We start from the raw sequence: 17185 nt of genomic DNA on the forward strand, positions 1-17185 counted from the left end.
AAATATCCTCATTTCATAACCTCTCTGGATGTTTTTTGTACTCTTCTCGACAATATATGAACTAACTAATAAACCAAACAACAAAAATCACCTTCCATATCAATGTGTTTTCATCTAAAACCGAAATTCTATTATTCATTTGTAAAGTCTTCCCTTTAACAGTTCTGGACGGTTTTGGTGGTGTACCACCGATACGACCCTTAGAAACATTGCACAATGCTTTGTCGCTCAAACAACTTGATAATTTTTTGGAAAAAATGACTTCGGCACCGCTATTCAAGACACCCACATGCACACCGCCGAAAAATCCCTCAACGCCGCTGTCGATGATGACAACCATAACGGATGAGGATATTTGCTCGGCAACGGCCAGTACACCAACCAATAACATTTGTCGTTGTAATGACAATAGTATTCTAAATGAAAAGAATCCGGAACGATGTGGTTTGTGTGGATATCAAATAAGGAATGCTGTGCCAGATGCCGAGTCAACACCCGTGGCAGCTGGTGGGGATCACCAGCAGCAGCAGCGTTTGCAGACAACAAATTCAGTAGCAGCAGGGTCAAGTTGTAAGTTATAAATTACAAGTTTAAATGATTTCAAATTGATTTTTCTGTTCAATGTTAAATGGATAAAACAAAGACATTTTATTAAATTATTTGTTGTAATTGAAAATTTTATATAATTTCATTTGATTGAGAATTTTAATGATGAGAAACAACATAATATGTGTTTTTTTTAAATATAATAAATATTGTTTAATATAAATGGATTTTTGTATTGTTTTTATTTTGAGTTTAAATTTTTTATGTTTCAAAAATTGAGATATTGTTTGCATTTTGCTGAGTACATACTTTTTCAGTTTCAAAAATTTGGTAAGATTTTATACCTTTTTATGCCACCCGAACGCACTCACATTAATCAATTAAGGACAACCTTTAGTCTTTAAATTTTATAGGGATTTTTGTCTATTGATTTGATTGAAAAACGGAGACTGGTAGCATTTATATTCCGATTGAAATGAAATTTGTTTGTTCCCTATTTAAATCTGTGATAATTGGTCCAAATATAGATATGGCTCCGACATATTCCTTCGTCCGATTTCAATTTCATTGTGAGTCATATGTGTAATATTATGGTACAATTACAGAAGATTAAAACTCACTTATGATTCAATTTATACTATAAGCAAGTATGTCAAATTTGGTGAAAATCGCTTTAGAATTAGCTACAGCTCAAATATATGTGGTTTTCCAGCCAAATATAAAGAAATCACACTATCAGGCTTGAATTCCATAATTTTTTCTGGAAAATTCTCACCAAAATGCTTTTGTACACTTGTAAATAAAATAATGAGCTGTCACTGAAATAACTTTAACGAGTGGCCTAGAAATGACAGCCGTCTGAAGTTGGATGCAGTTTTTTCATTTCCCCTGTATTTGGTAAAACTCGGATCTCAATATTTACGGGTAGCTCTAATAAATATAAATACGACTTTTGACTCTTCTTTATTGTAGCTAATGCAGAGAACTTTCCTTTTTTATGGGCGATCTGACCCTTAAGCAGAGCTTTCCTTTCTTAAAGGTAAATATTGCAGGGATCTTTTCCTTTATTTTGCGTTTTTCAAAGGATGACTCTAGCTGGGAGCCTTTTCCTTATAAGCAAGCTAAAGCTCAGAGCCTTTCTTACGTAGATACGAGCTTTCTCACAGGCGATAAAAAATATGGTCTTCCTTATGGCTATTGAGATGTGATCCGATATCATTGAAATTTTAGTTTTTGCCGTTGACCCTCTGTCTATGAAAAGTCCATAATCACGATGAGGAAGTCCAATTTCATCCACAAATAGATTATCATACAAATCTGGAGTAAGCTGAGAAACCCTAACCCATGGCTTTAAAGAAGCAGGTGGTTAGGGGCATACGCACTGACTAGAACAACCTCACTATCCTGATGAGGAAGTCATTATTTATGGGAGTCAAAAAAATCGAGAAAAAATCTCAAAAAAAAATTAAAGAATTACCCTAACGTCGATTAAATTCTATCTTCAAGATTGAAACATTTCCGGGCTAATACTATAGCTGAATTATTCCCATGGAGAGGAAAATTAATTATTAATTAATTTGAAAGTAGTCAAAATTGCGAAGAATTGATTAGGATATCCATTTTTTGGTAATGGTAATCTTTTCACTACTATATCACATCCATTCTTTAAAAATCCTGCACAACTAAAACTTTTTTCAAAATACCAACTATTTGTTCTGCATGCTTAAATTAAATGAATTTTATTTTTTAGTTTTAAGCACCGATGCCCGTTTCTAATTTCCTCTGCCAAATCACCATGCAAAAATAAATATTTTTTAAGTACAATTTCAAATATTGTTTTCTTCGGAAATGGTATGAATATAATTTTTTAATAAAAAAAATTCAATCTCGTTTTAAAAAGTGCTAAATTTAAAGATTTTTTTTCAAAACTACTTTTCTTCTCAAGTATGGAGTAAGCAATCGAGTATAGCAAGTAGTATCACCGAACCATCTTCGCCGGCCATATCGGATACATATTCCCAGGAGACGCCTAGCTGTGAGATGTCAATTAGTTTGACCAGTAATGAGGGTGGCAACTATAGTCTACCACCATCATCGGCCACGGCTGCCAAATTGGCACGTTTCTTTCCCCGCTTGGATGGTGATTTGAATACTGTCAGTGTCTATACGCCCATGAATTTGGATAGTTTGGATAGCAATGATACGGAATTTAATATGGGTGCAATTGGTGGGGGTGGTGGCGGAGGTCCGGGTGGTAAAAGTGCCTGTTTGACACCGGTTAGCTTTAATATGGATTTAAGTATTGTGGCCAACAAAGGATCGCTGACATTGTCCGTGGATGTAAGTTCGTTGTTGTTATTTTAAGGGCAAATTTTTGGTAATCTTATGAATATCTGTTTTTCATAGGGCTTTGAAGATGAAGATGCCACCCCCTCAGCTGCAACCACACCATCTTTGCCCCATGATGAGGGACCCCAATTGGAAATGTGTTACTGCTGTGATGGCCATGCTGAATCCGATCAACCACCCGATGATGATGCTGAACAATCAACGGAACTCTTTAGCAGTATGAGAAATAAACGTTTGGATGAAAATGAACCCAAGGTTACTTGCTGTTGTCACGCCGATGAGGAGCCACCCTTAAGTGCTGGACCAACCTTTGGCGATCCTGTACCTCCTTTGCTTAGCATACGCAAAGCTTCCGATACCATTTCCCCCAAAATACAAAAACAGATAAGTCTCTTTGAAAGTGGCGATATTGACAGACAGAAAGACTATGCGGCCTTGCATGCCTCAATAAATATACCCCAACCGAATAGCTTGCAGCTGAAACAGGATGCTCGCCTCAGGAAATTTGAAAATTTAACCCAATCTACATCCAATTCAAATTTCCCATTCGAAAGCAATACTTTGAAAAGGGTGCCAAATAATGTGGAAGATTTTGTCGATGTCAATCTAACGCAGTCTTGTATAAATCTGAAAACCTCAGATGTGGTAGCATCTGATTTGGCTTCCGGTGGCGGTTCTCCCCAGCACAAGGCATCACAATCGGCAATATTTCGCCCCATAACAATGCTCTCGGAAATGGGCTCAGCCAGTGGCCCTGCAAGTCCCCGCCCGGGCGCTTTAATTGTCAAAGAGAAATTTATCGAACCACCCAAACGCATTACACGCAGCTTTCATGGCAAAACACAATCAATGGATGCCGATTTCCTCTTCAATGAATTCCTCTTGGTTCCCGCTCAGGCACCCAATACACAACAGAATTCCTCAAGCAGTGAGGCGGGTAGTTCATCAACTTCACCGTCCACTAATCGTCCAAATAAACGTTTCACCACCACTAAGGTATTGGATGAAGCTTTACAAGATGTAGATAAAGTTTAGATATACACAAAGAAAACTATACTGGAGTACAGTTGAGGGTTATGTCAGATTAGGCAAAAACTATGTAATTGTAAGTTTAAAACAAACAAAAAGAAAACAATCCAACAAAATTAAAACTATGAAAATATATGTGTTATGAGAATAGTGGATCTAAATGAAATTTAAATTAAATAAAACTCTACTTTCAAAGGAAAACGAGATTCATTTAATTTAGAAGTGGGTGGCTATGACACCGAGGGGTTGGGTCACCATGATTTCACTACTGCATTCAAAGCAGAACTTTAAAGTATTTAAAAGTTAGGTTAGGTTAAAGGATGCGCCATCTTTATTTCCATTCGGAGTCGTGCTGGTTCATCGTATTTGCCCCAAAATTAGGAAAAAAGAGAGGAGATAGGGGAAATAATATGATAATTAGCCACTTAAATCTTCTGGCTAATTGAAGAATTGCTGCAGGCTCTGTGTTAGAGAATGAAGACAGGACGTGTGTTTTTTGCTCTCCAACAAGCTTGTGCTTCACATTCTTGCGAGTTAGACAGTGGCAGAGTAAATGGTCGACTGTCTCAGTTTCTTTCTCATCTTGGCAGATCTTACAGAAATCAGTGTTGTCACTACTCCACTTAGAAGTCTTGACTGTAAAACTGCAGTGACCTTGGATGGAAGTGAGCGATCTTGTTTTCTCCTCAGAGATTGTTGTAAAAGTTGGTTTACATTTTTTGGTATTTTTATCCTTTACTTTTTTTCTCATATATTTTTGCTTTGAAATTTAGTGCTTAATCCAATAATATTTCCCTTTGTATGTTATATTAAAAAATCGGCAATCGGATCAAATCAAAAAATAGGCAAAAATAAATGTTATAAATTGATGTTTCTTTATTTTTCAATTTTATGATAGGAATCTTCAAAAGTCATCATGGAATTGAAATAGAGTTGTAGTAACTTTCCTTCCTTCAATTACCGAGTATTTCACATTTTTCCTCCATTTGTTCACTAAACAAAAATCGTAAAAATCAATAATTTAAGCTTAGTTTTAATTTCTTAAAACCTCTAGTACACTTAAGACGAATGTACTTCTCCTTCTCTGCTGCAACATTCAGACACTTGATCGACTATAATTCAAAATTATCCTCATAGTTATCCTTAAACTGTAACAGACTTTCAAGCACTTCAGCATAATCATCATCTTCCAAGCCGGTTTCTTTAAAACGATGTAACTTTGCAATTTTAATACGCTTCGCTTCACGGTGCAACGTCTCCAGCGTGTCACCTAATTCACTTGATGATTGTACAGATGCAACACATGGTACGGTGTTGACACGTTTATCTTCCGTTCTCTTTTCACTGGGATGTATAAATCCTGAGGTAGTTAGGTTATCGGCAAATATTTCATCTGGATATGGTAGACGTGTTGGCATGGCTGACTTAACGGATGTTACATGGGCCATGCCCGCATGGTTGGAACATTGTAAATATAGTTGGAACATTTCCGATACACTTTCACAACGATACGCAGCCATACGCATTTGATCTTTGTTGCATGCTTCACGAGGTCTTTTCAAGCGATCCGAGGGTATTCCACGAACACAGAGAGATTGTATTACATAATCATTGCCCACCTTGCAATTTGGTGTTAACTGTGTAAATAGTGGTCCTTCAAATTTATCCAGGCAATCTATCAAATCCATATTGTACTGCATTGTGAAGGGAAGATTGAAGGCAGCCGCAGCAAATTTACGTCCATAATTGCTCATATCACCACAAAATCCAGCTAGGCTATTCGAACCGGGAGCCTCTTTAAGTCGGTAGCGTAGTGAAATTGTATCTAGATAAGAAGCCAATACTGCCGATGTCTGGTATAGATTATCATTTCGGAATTCAATGGAGTTAAATTTGCGCGATGATCCCAGCTGACGCCAAACACGATCTTGAGTACTCAGTGGCACGAAGAGATTGGTCTGTTCGATAAGTTGACTAAAAGTTAGAGCACTATTCACCACACGTATGGAGTCGGACATGGCTTCATCTGGAAGAAAAGTAAATAATAATAAAATATTAAAGACATTAATTGACTGTGCAAGCTCTCCACAAATCTAAATCCAAATTAGTCAGGGAACAAATTTTTGGGGATTCTGGAATAAAGGTATTGATTGATTGTGTATGATCTCAACCAATCTAAAGCCAAATAAATCAGGAAACAAGTTTTTGGGAATTCTGGGATAATCCTCCAAACACTATATACATTCGCATTTAAAATGAAGAGTTTCCCTTGCAGAGAGCATGCATAATTCATTTGCTTACCTGCATTTTCATAGAGCATATTCTTCGGTGAATATAAGGGTATTGCCAAATTAGCTTTACCATATTCGTCATTCAAATGCTCCATACATTGTGTGGCAATGCCGCCAAAGCCATTAAAGGCGTCAAAGAGCGTTTGAAAGCCTTGCATAAAATCACATTCTTCCACATATTGGCGGATACGATCACAAAAATCTTCCTCAAATTGCTCGGTTTTCCATAACTGCACACCATTACAGAATGTATCAAATGTTTGCTTCTCAGGATCATGTCTGTATTGTTTGACAACATGCACTGTGCGTGGGTGATAGCGCCCATACAAAAAATCTGCCCACGAATCAACATTATCAGCAAGATCATATTTTTTATTCTCAGTAGCCGCCGCGGCATTATCCAGATCTTCTTGGAATTCATGTTTTGCCGTTTCTTTTTCGGCAACTATTTCTACATCTGATGGTTGCCATGCTACATCTTCTTTCAGCTTTTTAACTGACTCATGTTCTTCTGCAATGTCATTGCCCTCGGTGGGAAATAGTTTTTCATGGATATCTCTTTTTAAACTGTTGCCATATAGTTCACCCTCTCGTGGTAGGTGTTTCAGGGATCCATCCAAATCAACTAGTAGCAAACGTGGTGTATAGGTGGTTTGTCTCTAAAATAAAACATGCAATTAAATGGTGTATTTAAATAAATTTAATTCACTTACATTGTGATTAACACCTTCCCTGTATAATACATCATGAGATATTTCCGAAGGTCCAGCACTGCTGTCATAGGAAAATCCAGATTCCTAAAAGAAATTGAGTAGATTTTATATTGAACACCTGCTCGTGAACCGTAAATTTTAAAAGCAATATTTCACCTGTATATTCCACCAATGGGCACCCACATAATTGGCATAGTTACCAAATTGCAGCGTTAATATTTCACGAACATTCGACATCCTGGAGGTTGTTTAAAACACAAATCTGACGAAGGATGCTGCCTGACGATTTTATGGTGAAAACACTAATTGTGTGAGGTACTTATGACATAAGTTTTATTACACTTCCTTATTTTTCTTATCTCCAAGGTTTCCTCGTTTAAACAGCCGTGGTTTAAGAGTTATATTTTAATATTCCGGGATAAATAATTTCATATGGGATGGAGGAAGGAGTGAGAATGCCCGGAATTGTATTTTGTAAACAAAAGTAAGTAGTAAGTAAGTAAGTTACTTTATTGAGTCTTCTTCTTTTCGATGGTACATTTAAATACAAAGTGAACGATTAACATGAATTGAGACTGTTAGAACTATTGTTGTCTTATTCTAACGTACAATGAAAGTGTATAATATGCTACATGCGAATTGTGAAATCATTACACAAAATGTAAACAATGAATGAAGTATATAAGGCTTGCTCCCGGCCTCAACTGTAACTAACAGTGCTAATGACTGTGTACAATAAATAAATAATTAACAAAATCTTAAAACTAGTTAACAAAATATGACATCAAAACGGAGTGACAGTCAGTGCTCTTACACAGAATGTGTAATTATACATAAAAATTTCTTATTCTTTGAATATCACAGTAAGTTCTCAGCTAATAAATCGAATTCTCATAAAGAGAGATCTACAGTATAGGCTGCTTAAAAGTAAAAGTGTATATATTTTGTAACAAATAATGAATTATTATAATTAACTAATTTTACTGATTAACCTCTGTGGGTTCCAGGTACTGATTTAATGTAGAAGCTTGGTAAGGTATAGTCATCTGCGACATCTTCAGTAGGTTCGTTGAGAATACCCACTGTAGACAGATATGACGAATCTGACCAGGATATATTTTTCTCGATTTCGTGGATTTCGCTTACAATATGGTTTTCGTGAGTAGCCAATTTCTCTACAAACTTCCTTTGAAGTTGTTGGGCGTACTTACAAAATGGCACAACGTTAGAGATTTTGTATATGTAAGTATTTGAGAATTTTTTGTGATGAGATTGATAATATTTGTTTGTGCATTTTCTTAAGACCTTTCTTTCCAGAATTTCCAATTCGTTGGCAACTATTGGGGAAATAGGAAACCAGATTGGAAATGCGTATGTTAGGATAGATCTAATTGCCACCTTATATAGGAGCAGCTTGGTGTTTTGAGGTAAATAATTGCTGTTAAGGATGTTTGAAAAACTCGCTAATATACCTTTAACTTTTTGCATGATGGAACGAGCATGGTCGTTGAATTTTAAGAGATGATTGAATGTTACACCAAGGTACTTTAAGGATGTGCTGAAAGGAATTTCTACTCCTTCTAAAGACAATTTTAATTGCTTGCTTTCTGGTACAACTTTTCGTGGGCATTTGCCCGACGCATTACGTATGCATATGGCTACCGATTTAGCGGCATTTATTTTAATACCCCATTGTTTATAGAAGTTGTTGATTATGTGTAGGTGTTCTGAAGCAACACTCAGGGCAATGGCTGGCGAAGGATTATGTGCGTAGATTATGCAATCATCTGCATACAGGATTGCTTTGGAATGTTGATACATGTGTGGAAAGTCATGAAGAAACAGGTTAAAAAGGTATGGTGCCAAGATACTACCTTGAGGAACGCCGCTATTTACATGGCCCAAGGATGATGATGTATTCCGGATCTGAACCATAAATTTACGAGAATTGAAGAAACTCTTTAGCATTTTTATAATAAATGGATCTACTCCAAGTTGAATTAATTTGAACAAAATACCGAGGTGAGACACTGAGTCAAACGCTTTTTGTATATCCAATGATATTGCAACTGTGCATGATTGACTCCTTAAGTTTGTTGTTACGTCGTTATGAAACTTGAGAAGTGCGTGCTGAGTGGAATGTCCAGATTTGAAGCCAAATTGGTAGTTTGATATTGGATCAATAGTTAATTCATTGTTTAATTTTTCTTTCAGCACTACTTCCAGTATTTTACCAATATTTGACAAAAGGGAAATTGGGCGAAAATCATCAACGTTGCAATTTGTTGTTTTCTTCTTGATGGGTATGATTTTGGCAACTTTCCATTGTTTGGGAAAGTATCCGTTGTTAATGCAATTATTGAAAAGGCACGTGAGTAAATTAATTGTGGATTCTGGAAATCTCTTGATTATAAAGTTTGAGATTTCATCAGGGCCGCTAGATTTTTTTGAATTGATGTTGAAAATAATGTTTTTTATATTTTCAGATGAAGTAAAGTGGTATGTGTCTGGATTGTGGAGAGAATTAAAATTTTCATCGAATGAATATATATGAGTTGGTGTTGAGTTGATACATGTTAATAGCGTAGAATTATGCTCATCTGAGGCAGGAAGTGTTGTTGAGTCTTCAAATATGGTGGAATAAAAATTCTTAAAATGATCTGCAATCTCGTTACTGTTTGTAATAGTGTTGTTAGCATGGTTGATCTGACGGCAGAAAGATGATTTATTGCTTCCTGTAAATCGGTATATTTCTTTAAAGGCGGACGGACTAGGTTTGATTTTTTGCAATCTATCATTAAATATTTGGGCTGTTTCTATTTTGACTAGCTCCTTTATTATTATTTTCAAGAGCTGAATTTGATTAGAAAGAATGGAGTACTCACGGCTTGTCCTGTTGCCTGAACGATGGAAGATTTTTTTGAGATTTCGTTGCCATTGATGTTTAATTTGTAGGATTTTCTTGATTTTGTCCGAGTATGGTAGGCTCCTATCCTCTATTTTAAATTTTTCGGAGTGTATTTCATGGATGTTGGAAAAATGACTCTTAAAACCGTTTAGAGTGGTATCAATCTCGTCATTGGTCAGGTTCCTATTGATGGAAGGCATTATTTGACGTGAGATAACGTCTATGTCCTGACGAAAGTTATGCCAATTAGTGTTTTTATAAGATATGAAGAATTGCGGAGGCGTCAAATCGATGTTTAAATGATCAAGTTTTAGGTCCAACTTAATGGGGAAATGATCCGAGAAAGTGGGTCTAGTGGATATAGTATAGTTAGGATTTCTACTGTTGATTAAATGGTTGCTGAGTAGGAAATGATCCAGGTAAGAGGTACCACTTGGATACGATGGGCTAGTATCGCATAACCTGATGACATCCATGGAATTATCTGATAACCAGGACCTCAAGACTCTTCCATTTGAGTTTTCGTAGGAGTCGCCCCATGTTGGACTTTTGGAGTTTAAGTCCCCTCCAAAGATGAAACCATCAAAGTTGCTAGATAACTGAAGTAATGTATTCAGATCAAGATCGAGGCGCTGTACAGGATAACTGCACGGGATATATACCGATCCCAGAAGGTATTTTTTTGTTGAATTGTTAGATGAGATTTCTATAAGTGTCGTATTAATGCCAGTGGCCGGAACGGAAACTCTCTTGAATTGAATTGAGTCCTTGATGAAAATTGCAACTCCAGTGGGAGAATTATCGTAGACAAAAGTGTATCCACTTATTTTGACACGCATGTTGGATCTGAGATGACATTCCTGGATGAATGCTATATCGATGTTATTGTGAAGTAGTGTGTTTTTTAATTCTATTTGTCGACTTCTATCCACAAGGGATCGTACATTGAAAGTAAGAAATTTTAGTGATCTATGGTCCATAATTCAATTTAACTTTATTAAGAAGCATTAAAAATTGTTTTTTTGCTTCGGTTTTTGACAAGTTTTTATATTCTGTTAGGAATATTTGAATTTCTTGCTCTAAGGTCAGCTCTTCAGGTTCCAAAAAAAGATTTGCTAGCTTAAGGAAGTCTTGAATTATTTGTGGTTTTTTGGTTGAATCTTGGGGAATAGATGTGACACTTTTAAATAAGTTTGAAAAAGTTTTTTCCGGTGAATATTTGGATGTGTTTAATGCTTTAGATACATTGTTTTGAGCTAGAGCTCTGTTTTCTAATGCTACTGCCATCTTTTTTTTCCTGTCGGAGGCATATTTTTTATAGGAGGGACATCCTCGCCAGTTGGCGGGATGACCTGTTTTTTCGCAATTAACACAGTAAGGTTCCGAGGTGTCTGTCTTGGACCTTTTACATTCTCCAGGAAGATGTTTGTCTTTACATTTAACGCATCTGTAAGAACAATTGCAATTACGTGCTATATGTCCGTGCCCTTGACATCTTCGGCATTGGACGAAGGTATCCCTTTTTTTGGGTTTCTCCCAGATTATGGATTGGTATTGCAGTTGGCGAATATGTGAAATTTCGCCAAACTTCTTTCCTGGCAATAAGCAAACTAAGAAAAGACCCGTATCAGTGTTGTTTTTAATTGATGTCGGTGTTCTAAATTTTGAGACACTGGCCACTGTTTCAGGAACTAACTGATCTAGTTCGTTTTTAATTGCCTCTGGTTCAGTTAGAGAGAAGAGGTTTCGGATTATCAGGGATGTCTGCTTTTGATCCTTGGGTGTGAAAGAGTATGACTGAATATTTTTTGACTTTAAAAGATCCATCATTGAGGCATGAACTTTAGAATCTGCAAAGTACAACTTACTTTTGTTTTTATTTATATTTTTAATTTTAAAATTGCACTGTGGGGATGCGGCACGTAATGACTCTACTAGAGAGTTTATGTTGACATTGTATGTAAAAATCGGTGGGCACCAGGAGATTTTTGGTTTTGGAGGAACATTGATTTTGGTTGTGGTTGGATTGCTGACAGGTGTGGAAATGTCAATGTCTGCCAATGCCCCCAAAATGCCAAATTTGTTTTGGTCCTGCGGGTTGTAGTTGGTTAATTTCTCAGCCAGATCCGATACATTTATTGATGATATTGCACTTTCTAGGCGCAGTCTCTTTCGTTCGTTCTGTTTTGTCTTGTTTTCTTGCATACTAGTGGAGTTTGCAAAAGCCGGCAATTGTTTGGAGGTTGATGCGATCTCTTCCGTGACATCAAACTCCATGTCGGGGGGAAGAGAATCGGGATCCTCCATTGCAAAATTATGCAATTTGGAGGTCTTTTTCTTATGATTCTAACTTTTTTTAAATAATTTTTAATAGAAACTTAAAACAGCACGTCTGGTATGTTGTAGGGTTCACTAGGTTTTTTTGTAAACAAAACAACATATGATTCATGTATATCTTCTTGTTCCTAATTGAACACGTCACTGTGAAATGATAACACATCAGAGCAATGTGTTGAATGAGATACAGTGACTCTCAGTAAATCTACTCAACTCTCAGTTGACTAACTTAACTGATTCTTTCCTTATAAAAATAAAAACTAACCAATATATTACTAAAAAAATGCTTGGTAGATATCAAGATTATCTGCTGTGTTAAAAAAAACGAATAAAACCTAAAATTTTTTTAAACAAAATAGGTTCTATACCCCTGCAACAGAAGAGAGAATATTTGTAGCCCTCCGAATTTTGAATGGTGTCGTAATATGGACTTGAAGAAGAACACTGCGAGAAGTCTAAATAGCAAATTCTCCATAAATGTGCTTCGAATTGAATTGATACTCTTACAAATATCGGGAAAAAGCTTAATAATACCTAAAAAGGTGGATATATACTTTTCACAAAATTCAATTAAAGAATTTGGAGATGTAAAAAAATCAACGTAGTTAGAATCGGTTAGTACCTTTACATGGGATATGTACCAAAAAGTGGACCGATATATCCCATTTTCTATTTAATAAATCTTTCAAACAGAACAATTAGATTGATTGATTGAATATAGAAACCTATTACCTACATTATTCCTATTCTTTACTTTTCAATGTGTAAAATGGAATGGAAAATAGACGGCAAGAACTTCTGAATTGCAGAAAATGTGTTCGTTACATCGGAAGTAGGTTTTAATAACATATTTATGTTATTGGTCATTTTTTTATCTTATAATTAAAAATCATTTAAAATAAGATTATAAAAACTACAAAACTTTTAACGATATTCCGCTAAGATAATTTGATCATAAAGACTTCTCCTGTTCATCCAGTAGCTGGGGTGTTTTATCGGCCAGTTTTTCATTTAACCTTTGGGAAACAAAGCAGTTCCAAAATACGGCAATCGTCTGCACAAACACCACTTGGTATCTGAGAGGTATTAGGCCAAAATTAAGAATCTGAACAGCTGGCCAAATAATATAATTTGTCTTCATTATATCTGGATATTGGGTTTTAAGACGTTCAGCTATGTCTCCTGGTTTTTCATTGTTGATTAATCCCACCAAGCTGGCAATGGCTAAATTCAGCGATGGTGCCATTATAGCCTGGTCCACAGCCATTTTCTTTAAAGCCCGCTGTACACCTTGTTTGCCTCTTATTTGGCGATCTAATAGACCAAACCAATATTTTAGGACGGGACCAACAAAAAGCATACCCAGGGAACCATACTTTGCTGTGCGTATGAGATCAATGTCTTTGAAGGATTTCTTTTCCACAACGGTTTGCGCTAAAATATCACCGGCACCCATGATTCCTGCTGCTCGCAAACCCTCAGAAACATAGGGGTGTAGGAAGCGTATATTGGAAGCCATTTTACAAAACTGTGGATACTTTAACAAACTGAAGCACTAAACTAATTTAATTTTTTGTTAAATAAGATTTTTTGGTTATGTACCCCCAAAAATATAAACAAGGCATTCACGATGACATGATAACTTTTGTTTACACGGCATCACATCATATGGATGCTAATAACTCACTGTGAATATTATTTGTTGGAAGAAGAAGCAATAAAAACGTGCATTGTTTTGTGGGGTTGAAAATACGCTTTACTTTTAGGAATTTCGGAGATTTTATTGAAAAATACACAAAACAATGACGGAGAAACGTAAAATCAAACAATTCCATGAAATGGAATTAGATGATCGTATTCTAAAGGTAAGCCACTTTAGAGAAACATGTATCGGAGTTCTCAATTATAATTTCCTTTACATTTTAGGCCATATCAAAAATGGGCTGGAGCGAACCCACATTGATACAAGAGGCCGCCATACCTTTGTTATTGGAAGGTAAAGATGTCATAGTCAAGGCTCGCACTGGTTCTGGCAAGACAGCAGCCTTTGCCTTGCCCTTGATACAAAAGATCCTCAATTCCAAATTGAATGCTGCCGAACAATGTATCAGTGCCTTAGTTTTGGCTCCCAGCAAAGAACTTTGCCAACAGACACGCAAAGCTATGGAACAAATGAGCGAAAAATGTGGTAAAGTTTTGCGTGTTGTCGACTTGTCATCTAGCGACACTGTGGCACAACGGCATGTTCTCTCCGAAAGACCTGATGTTGTTGTAACCACTCCAGCTAAGGTTTTGGCACATTTACAATCGGGCGCAATGGATTTAAAACATCTGGAAACATTGGTAGTGGATGAAGCCGACTTGGTGTTTTCATTTGGTTTTGAGAAAGACGTAAAGAAATTAGTTGAATATTTACCACCAATTTATCAAGCCGTTTTAGTCTCGGCCACAATAACCGAAGATGTGATGAATATGAAAAATATCATTTTAAATAATCCGGTAATTTTGAAACTTGAAGAGCCAGAGCTGGTGCCAGAAAGTCAGCTGTCTCATCAGCGCATCTTGGCCGAAGAGCTGGATAAACCGGCAATTTTATACGCTTTGCTAAAATTGCGTTTGGTACGTGGCAAGAATGTTATTTTCGTCAACTCAGTGGATCGTTGTTATAAGTAAGTAAAAATGTAAACATTCAAAATAATTGAATTTTGTAGAAATTGAAGAGAAAAGTATAATCGTTTGTTACAAAAAAAAACATCCTTTTTTAAGAAGGTTCTGACAAAATGCCTTATTTTGCAACACGTGATGGCCTCAAAATACTCTAGCTTTGGGCACTACGTAAAGCAAAATAAAAGTAATAAGAGTCTGTAATAAATAATGTTACACCAAATGACATCATTGGATTGCTGTTTAATATGGAACACAAAAGCCTATTTATCTCTGACCATAAATAAACATGACGGACAATGCAAAGCAAATCTCATGTATCACAAACGACTATACATTTCCCTTCCATATCCTAATATTATCGACTATGATGAAACTTAGTTATCAATATCAAAGAAGTAGCATCTGTGTCGAACACACAGTTGGCTTCTAGATGATTTACCCAACTAATCTTCTCTCTGACTTATACATAGGCTTTTATGTTTTCGAAATACCAATATGGAGCCCTAATTATTGCAATTCTATTCCATATTTTATAGGTTGAAATTATTCTTGGAACAATTTAGCATAAAATCCTGCGTCCTCAACTCAGAACTGCCGGCAAAAATTCGCATTCATACTATTAATCAATTTAATCAAGGAATTTATGATTTTATTATTGCCTCTGATGAACATATGTTGGAAAATCCTGGTCGCAACAAATCTGATCGCGAATCGGGAGCATCAAGAGGCATTGATTTCCAATGTGTCACCAATGTCATTAATTTCGATTTTCCCAAAGATGTGAATTCTTATATCCACAGAGCGGGACGAACGGCTAGAGGAAATAATAAGGGTACGGTTTTGTCAATGGTTAGCATAAAGGATAAGGAAATCAATGATGAGGTGGAGGAGCGTCTAAAAGCGGGTTACATGAGTGAGGAGCAGGTTATAAAGTAAGTAATAATACTTTGTTGCTTTTGGAGAATGTATTTTAATAGTTTTCGGTTTTTTTTTCCAGAAATTATCAATTCAAAATGGAAGAAGTTGAGGCATTCCGCTACCGTGCCAAAGATGCCTGGCGTGCTGTTACCCGTACCGCAGTCCACGAGGCTCGTGTACGTGAAATTAAACAGGAAATTTTCAATAGTGAAAAACTGAAAGCATTCTTTAGCGAAAACACTCGGGATTTGCAAGTGCTGCGTCATGACAAACCTTTGAAGACAGTTAAAGTACAGCCCCACTTATCACATGTTCCCGAGTACATTGTGCCAAAGGCATTGAAACGTATTGCCACAACACCTCTAACAACATCGTCCGCATCGTCATCTACCTCAAAGAAACCACGTTATTTTAATTCTTCTGCAAAGGCTGCCTATGAAAGTAAGGCCAGCAATCCTCTGCTGTGTAGCGAAATTGATTTTGGCAAAAAGACCGGAGGCAATCGACGTCGTAAATGAGTGAACATTGGAAGGATTGTTTTAGTTCATTAGTTATGTTGTAATTTATAAGTAATAATTTTAATGTAAAAAAGAACATTAACATCTAAATGTTAAGAAAATCTGCCTTTTCAAATGAAATACACACGTAATGTTGTGATACGTACTGTAAAGAGCGATGTATTTTGAATATAAATATGGGACCATATGAAGGATGGAATATCAGTACTTAAGGTTAAATGACGCGCAGTTGCCTTATAACAACCACTGGACTTGGAGACCTGCTGGTTTATGGGGTTCATCCTAAAGTTCAAGAGAAAAAAGATCAACGGAAAAATATAGAGGAAAAAATTATGTGTGATCCACAAAGAGACTAACGTGTCGTCTTTGGGAACTTTAGTCCTCTGTCCAACTGAAGAATGACAGCCGGCTCAGTTTCGGAGAATGAGAAGAAATCGTGTAGAATTTGCTCGCCCATATGCCTATGCCTAAAACCGAAGAGTTGGCAGTGGCAAGAAACTGCTCTAACGTTTCAGTATCTTCCTCGTCTTGAGAAAGCCTGCAGTAATCGGTGGCGTCGTCACCCCGTTTAGAAGTCATGACCCTTATGTTACAGTGATCTCCGATTAATCCAACCACAAGTTTTAGTTCCGATTTCGCCATGGAAATGAGCGACTTTTACCTCTTCTCAGAAAGCATTGGTCAATTTTTGGCACATTGCATCCCCTTCCATTTAGCCATTTTTTTTTAAATATCTCGGAATGTATCGAATGACTCGGATTCATGTATTTTTGTATCGAAAGACTGATATCTTTATATTTGGCTGGAAAACCACAAGTGGTTATGGTTAGAGCACTCCAGCATTTAAATGTGAATAAATATTTAGTGTCTGGTACCATCGCTCGTTACCGTGATACTGGTAGCGTAGCC

At 36.5% G+C, this 17185-nt stretch overlaps 4 protein-coding genes across 21 annotated transcripts in view; 2 read left to right on the forward strand and 2 right to left on the reverse strand.

Annotated features, from left to right (window-relative positions):
* Window positions 1-3946, forward strand: part of LOC131801872 (inositol hexakisphosphate and diphosphoinositol-pentakisphosphate kinase-like) — a 50628-nt gene extending 46682 nt beyond the window's left edge. For 13 of the 17 annotated variants that reach the window (XM_059120974.1, XM_059120975.1, XM_059120973.1 and 10 more), the window contains 3 exons: window positions 148-570; window positions 2492-2886; window positions 2953-3946. In XM_059120974.1, coding sequence (XP_058976957.1) covers window positions 148-570; window positions 2492-2886; window positions 2953-3930 — 1796 coding nt within the window. In that variant the 3' untranslated portion in view covers window positions 3931-3946. The remainder of the gene's footprint in view (window positions 1-147; window positions 571-2491; window positions 2887-2952) is intronic. The other 4 variants (XM_059120979.1, XM_059120980.1, XM_059120965.1 and 1 more) reach the window with 1 other exon arrangement.
* Window positions 3947-4776: 830 nt separating this feature from the next.
* On the reverse strand, window positions 4777-7937 carry LOC101898194 (protein misato). Of its 2 annotated transcripts, XR_002194505.2 has the most exons (5): window positions 7085-7937; window positions 6929-7012; window positions 6226-6874; window positions 4973-5950; window positions 4777-4917 (listed from the first exon to the last, which is right to left on the reverse strand). XR_002194505.2 is itself a non-coding variant. In XM_005182658.4 (4 exons), exons 1-4 carry the CDS (start codon window positions 7163-7165, stop codon window positions 5037-5039), a joined length of 1728 nt encoding a protein of 575 aa, XP_005182715.1. In that variant the 5' UTR covers window positions 7166-7937; the 3' UTR covers window positions 4777-5036. The 2 variants fall into 2 exon arrangements, 1 of the variants encoding a protein (XP_005182715.1); XM_005182658.4 differs by having other exon boundaries at window positions 4777-5950.
* A 5069-nt stretch (window positions 7938-13006) lies between these two features.
* Window positions 13007-13804, reverse strand: LOC101900550 (mpv17-like protein). The gene has a single exon (XM_005182674.4). The coding sequence runs from the start codon at window positions 13690-13692 to the stop codon at window positions 13126-13128; it is 567 nt and encodes a 188-aa protein (XP_005182731.1). The 5' UTR covers window positions 13693-13804; the 3' UTR covers window positions 13007-13125.
* A 69-nt stretch (window positions 13805-13873) lies between these two features.
* On the forward strand, window positions 13874-16428 carry LOC101898019 (probable ATP-dependent RNA helicase DDX56). Its single transcript, XM_005182657.4, has 4 exons — window positions 13874-14038; window positions 14100-14842; window positions 15377-15772; window positions 15838-16428. Exons 1-4 carry the CDS (start codon window positions 13976-13978, stop codon window positions 16274-16276), a joined length of 1641 nt encoding a protein of 546 aa, XP_005182714.1. The 5' UTR covers window positions 13874-13975; the 3' UTR covers window positions 16277-16428.
* The last annotated feature ends 757 nt before the right edge of the window (window positions 16429-17185 follow it).

This window comes from Musca domestica, unplaced genomic scaffold, assembly GCF_030504385.1.
Source record: "Musca domestica strain aabys unplaced genomic scaffold, Musca_domestica.polishedcontigs.V.1.1 18, whole genome shotgun sequence".
NCBI classification, from domain to species: domain Eukaryota; kingdom Metazoa; phylum Arthropoda; class Insecta; order Diptera; family Muscidae; genus Musca; species Musca domestica.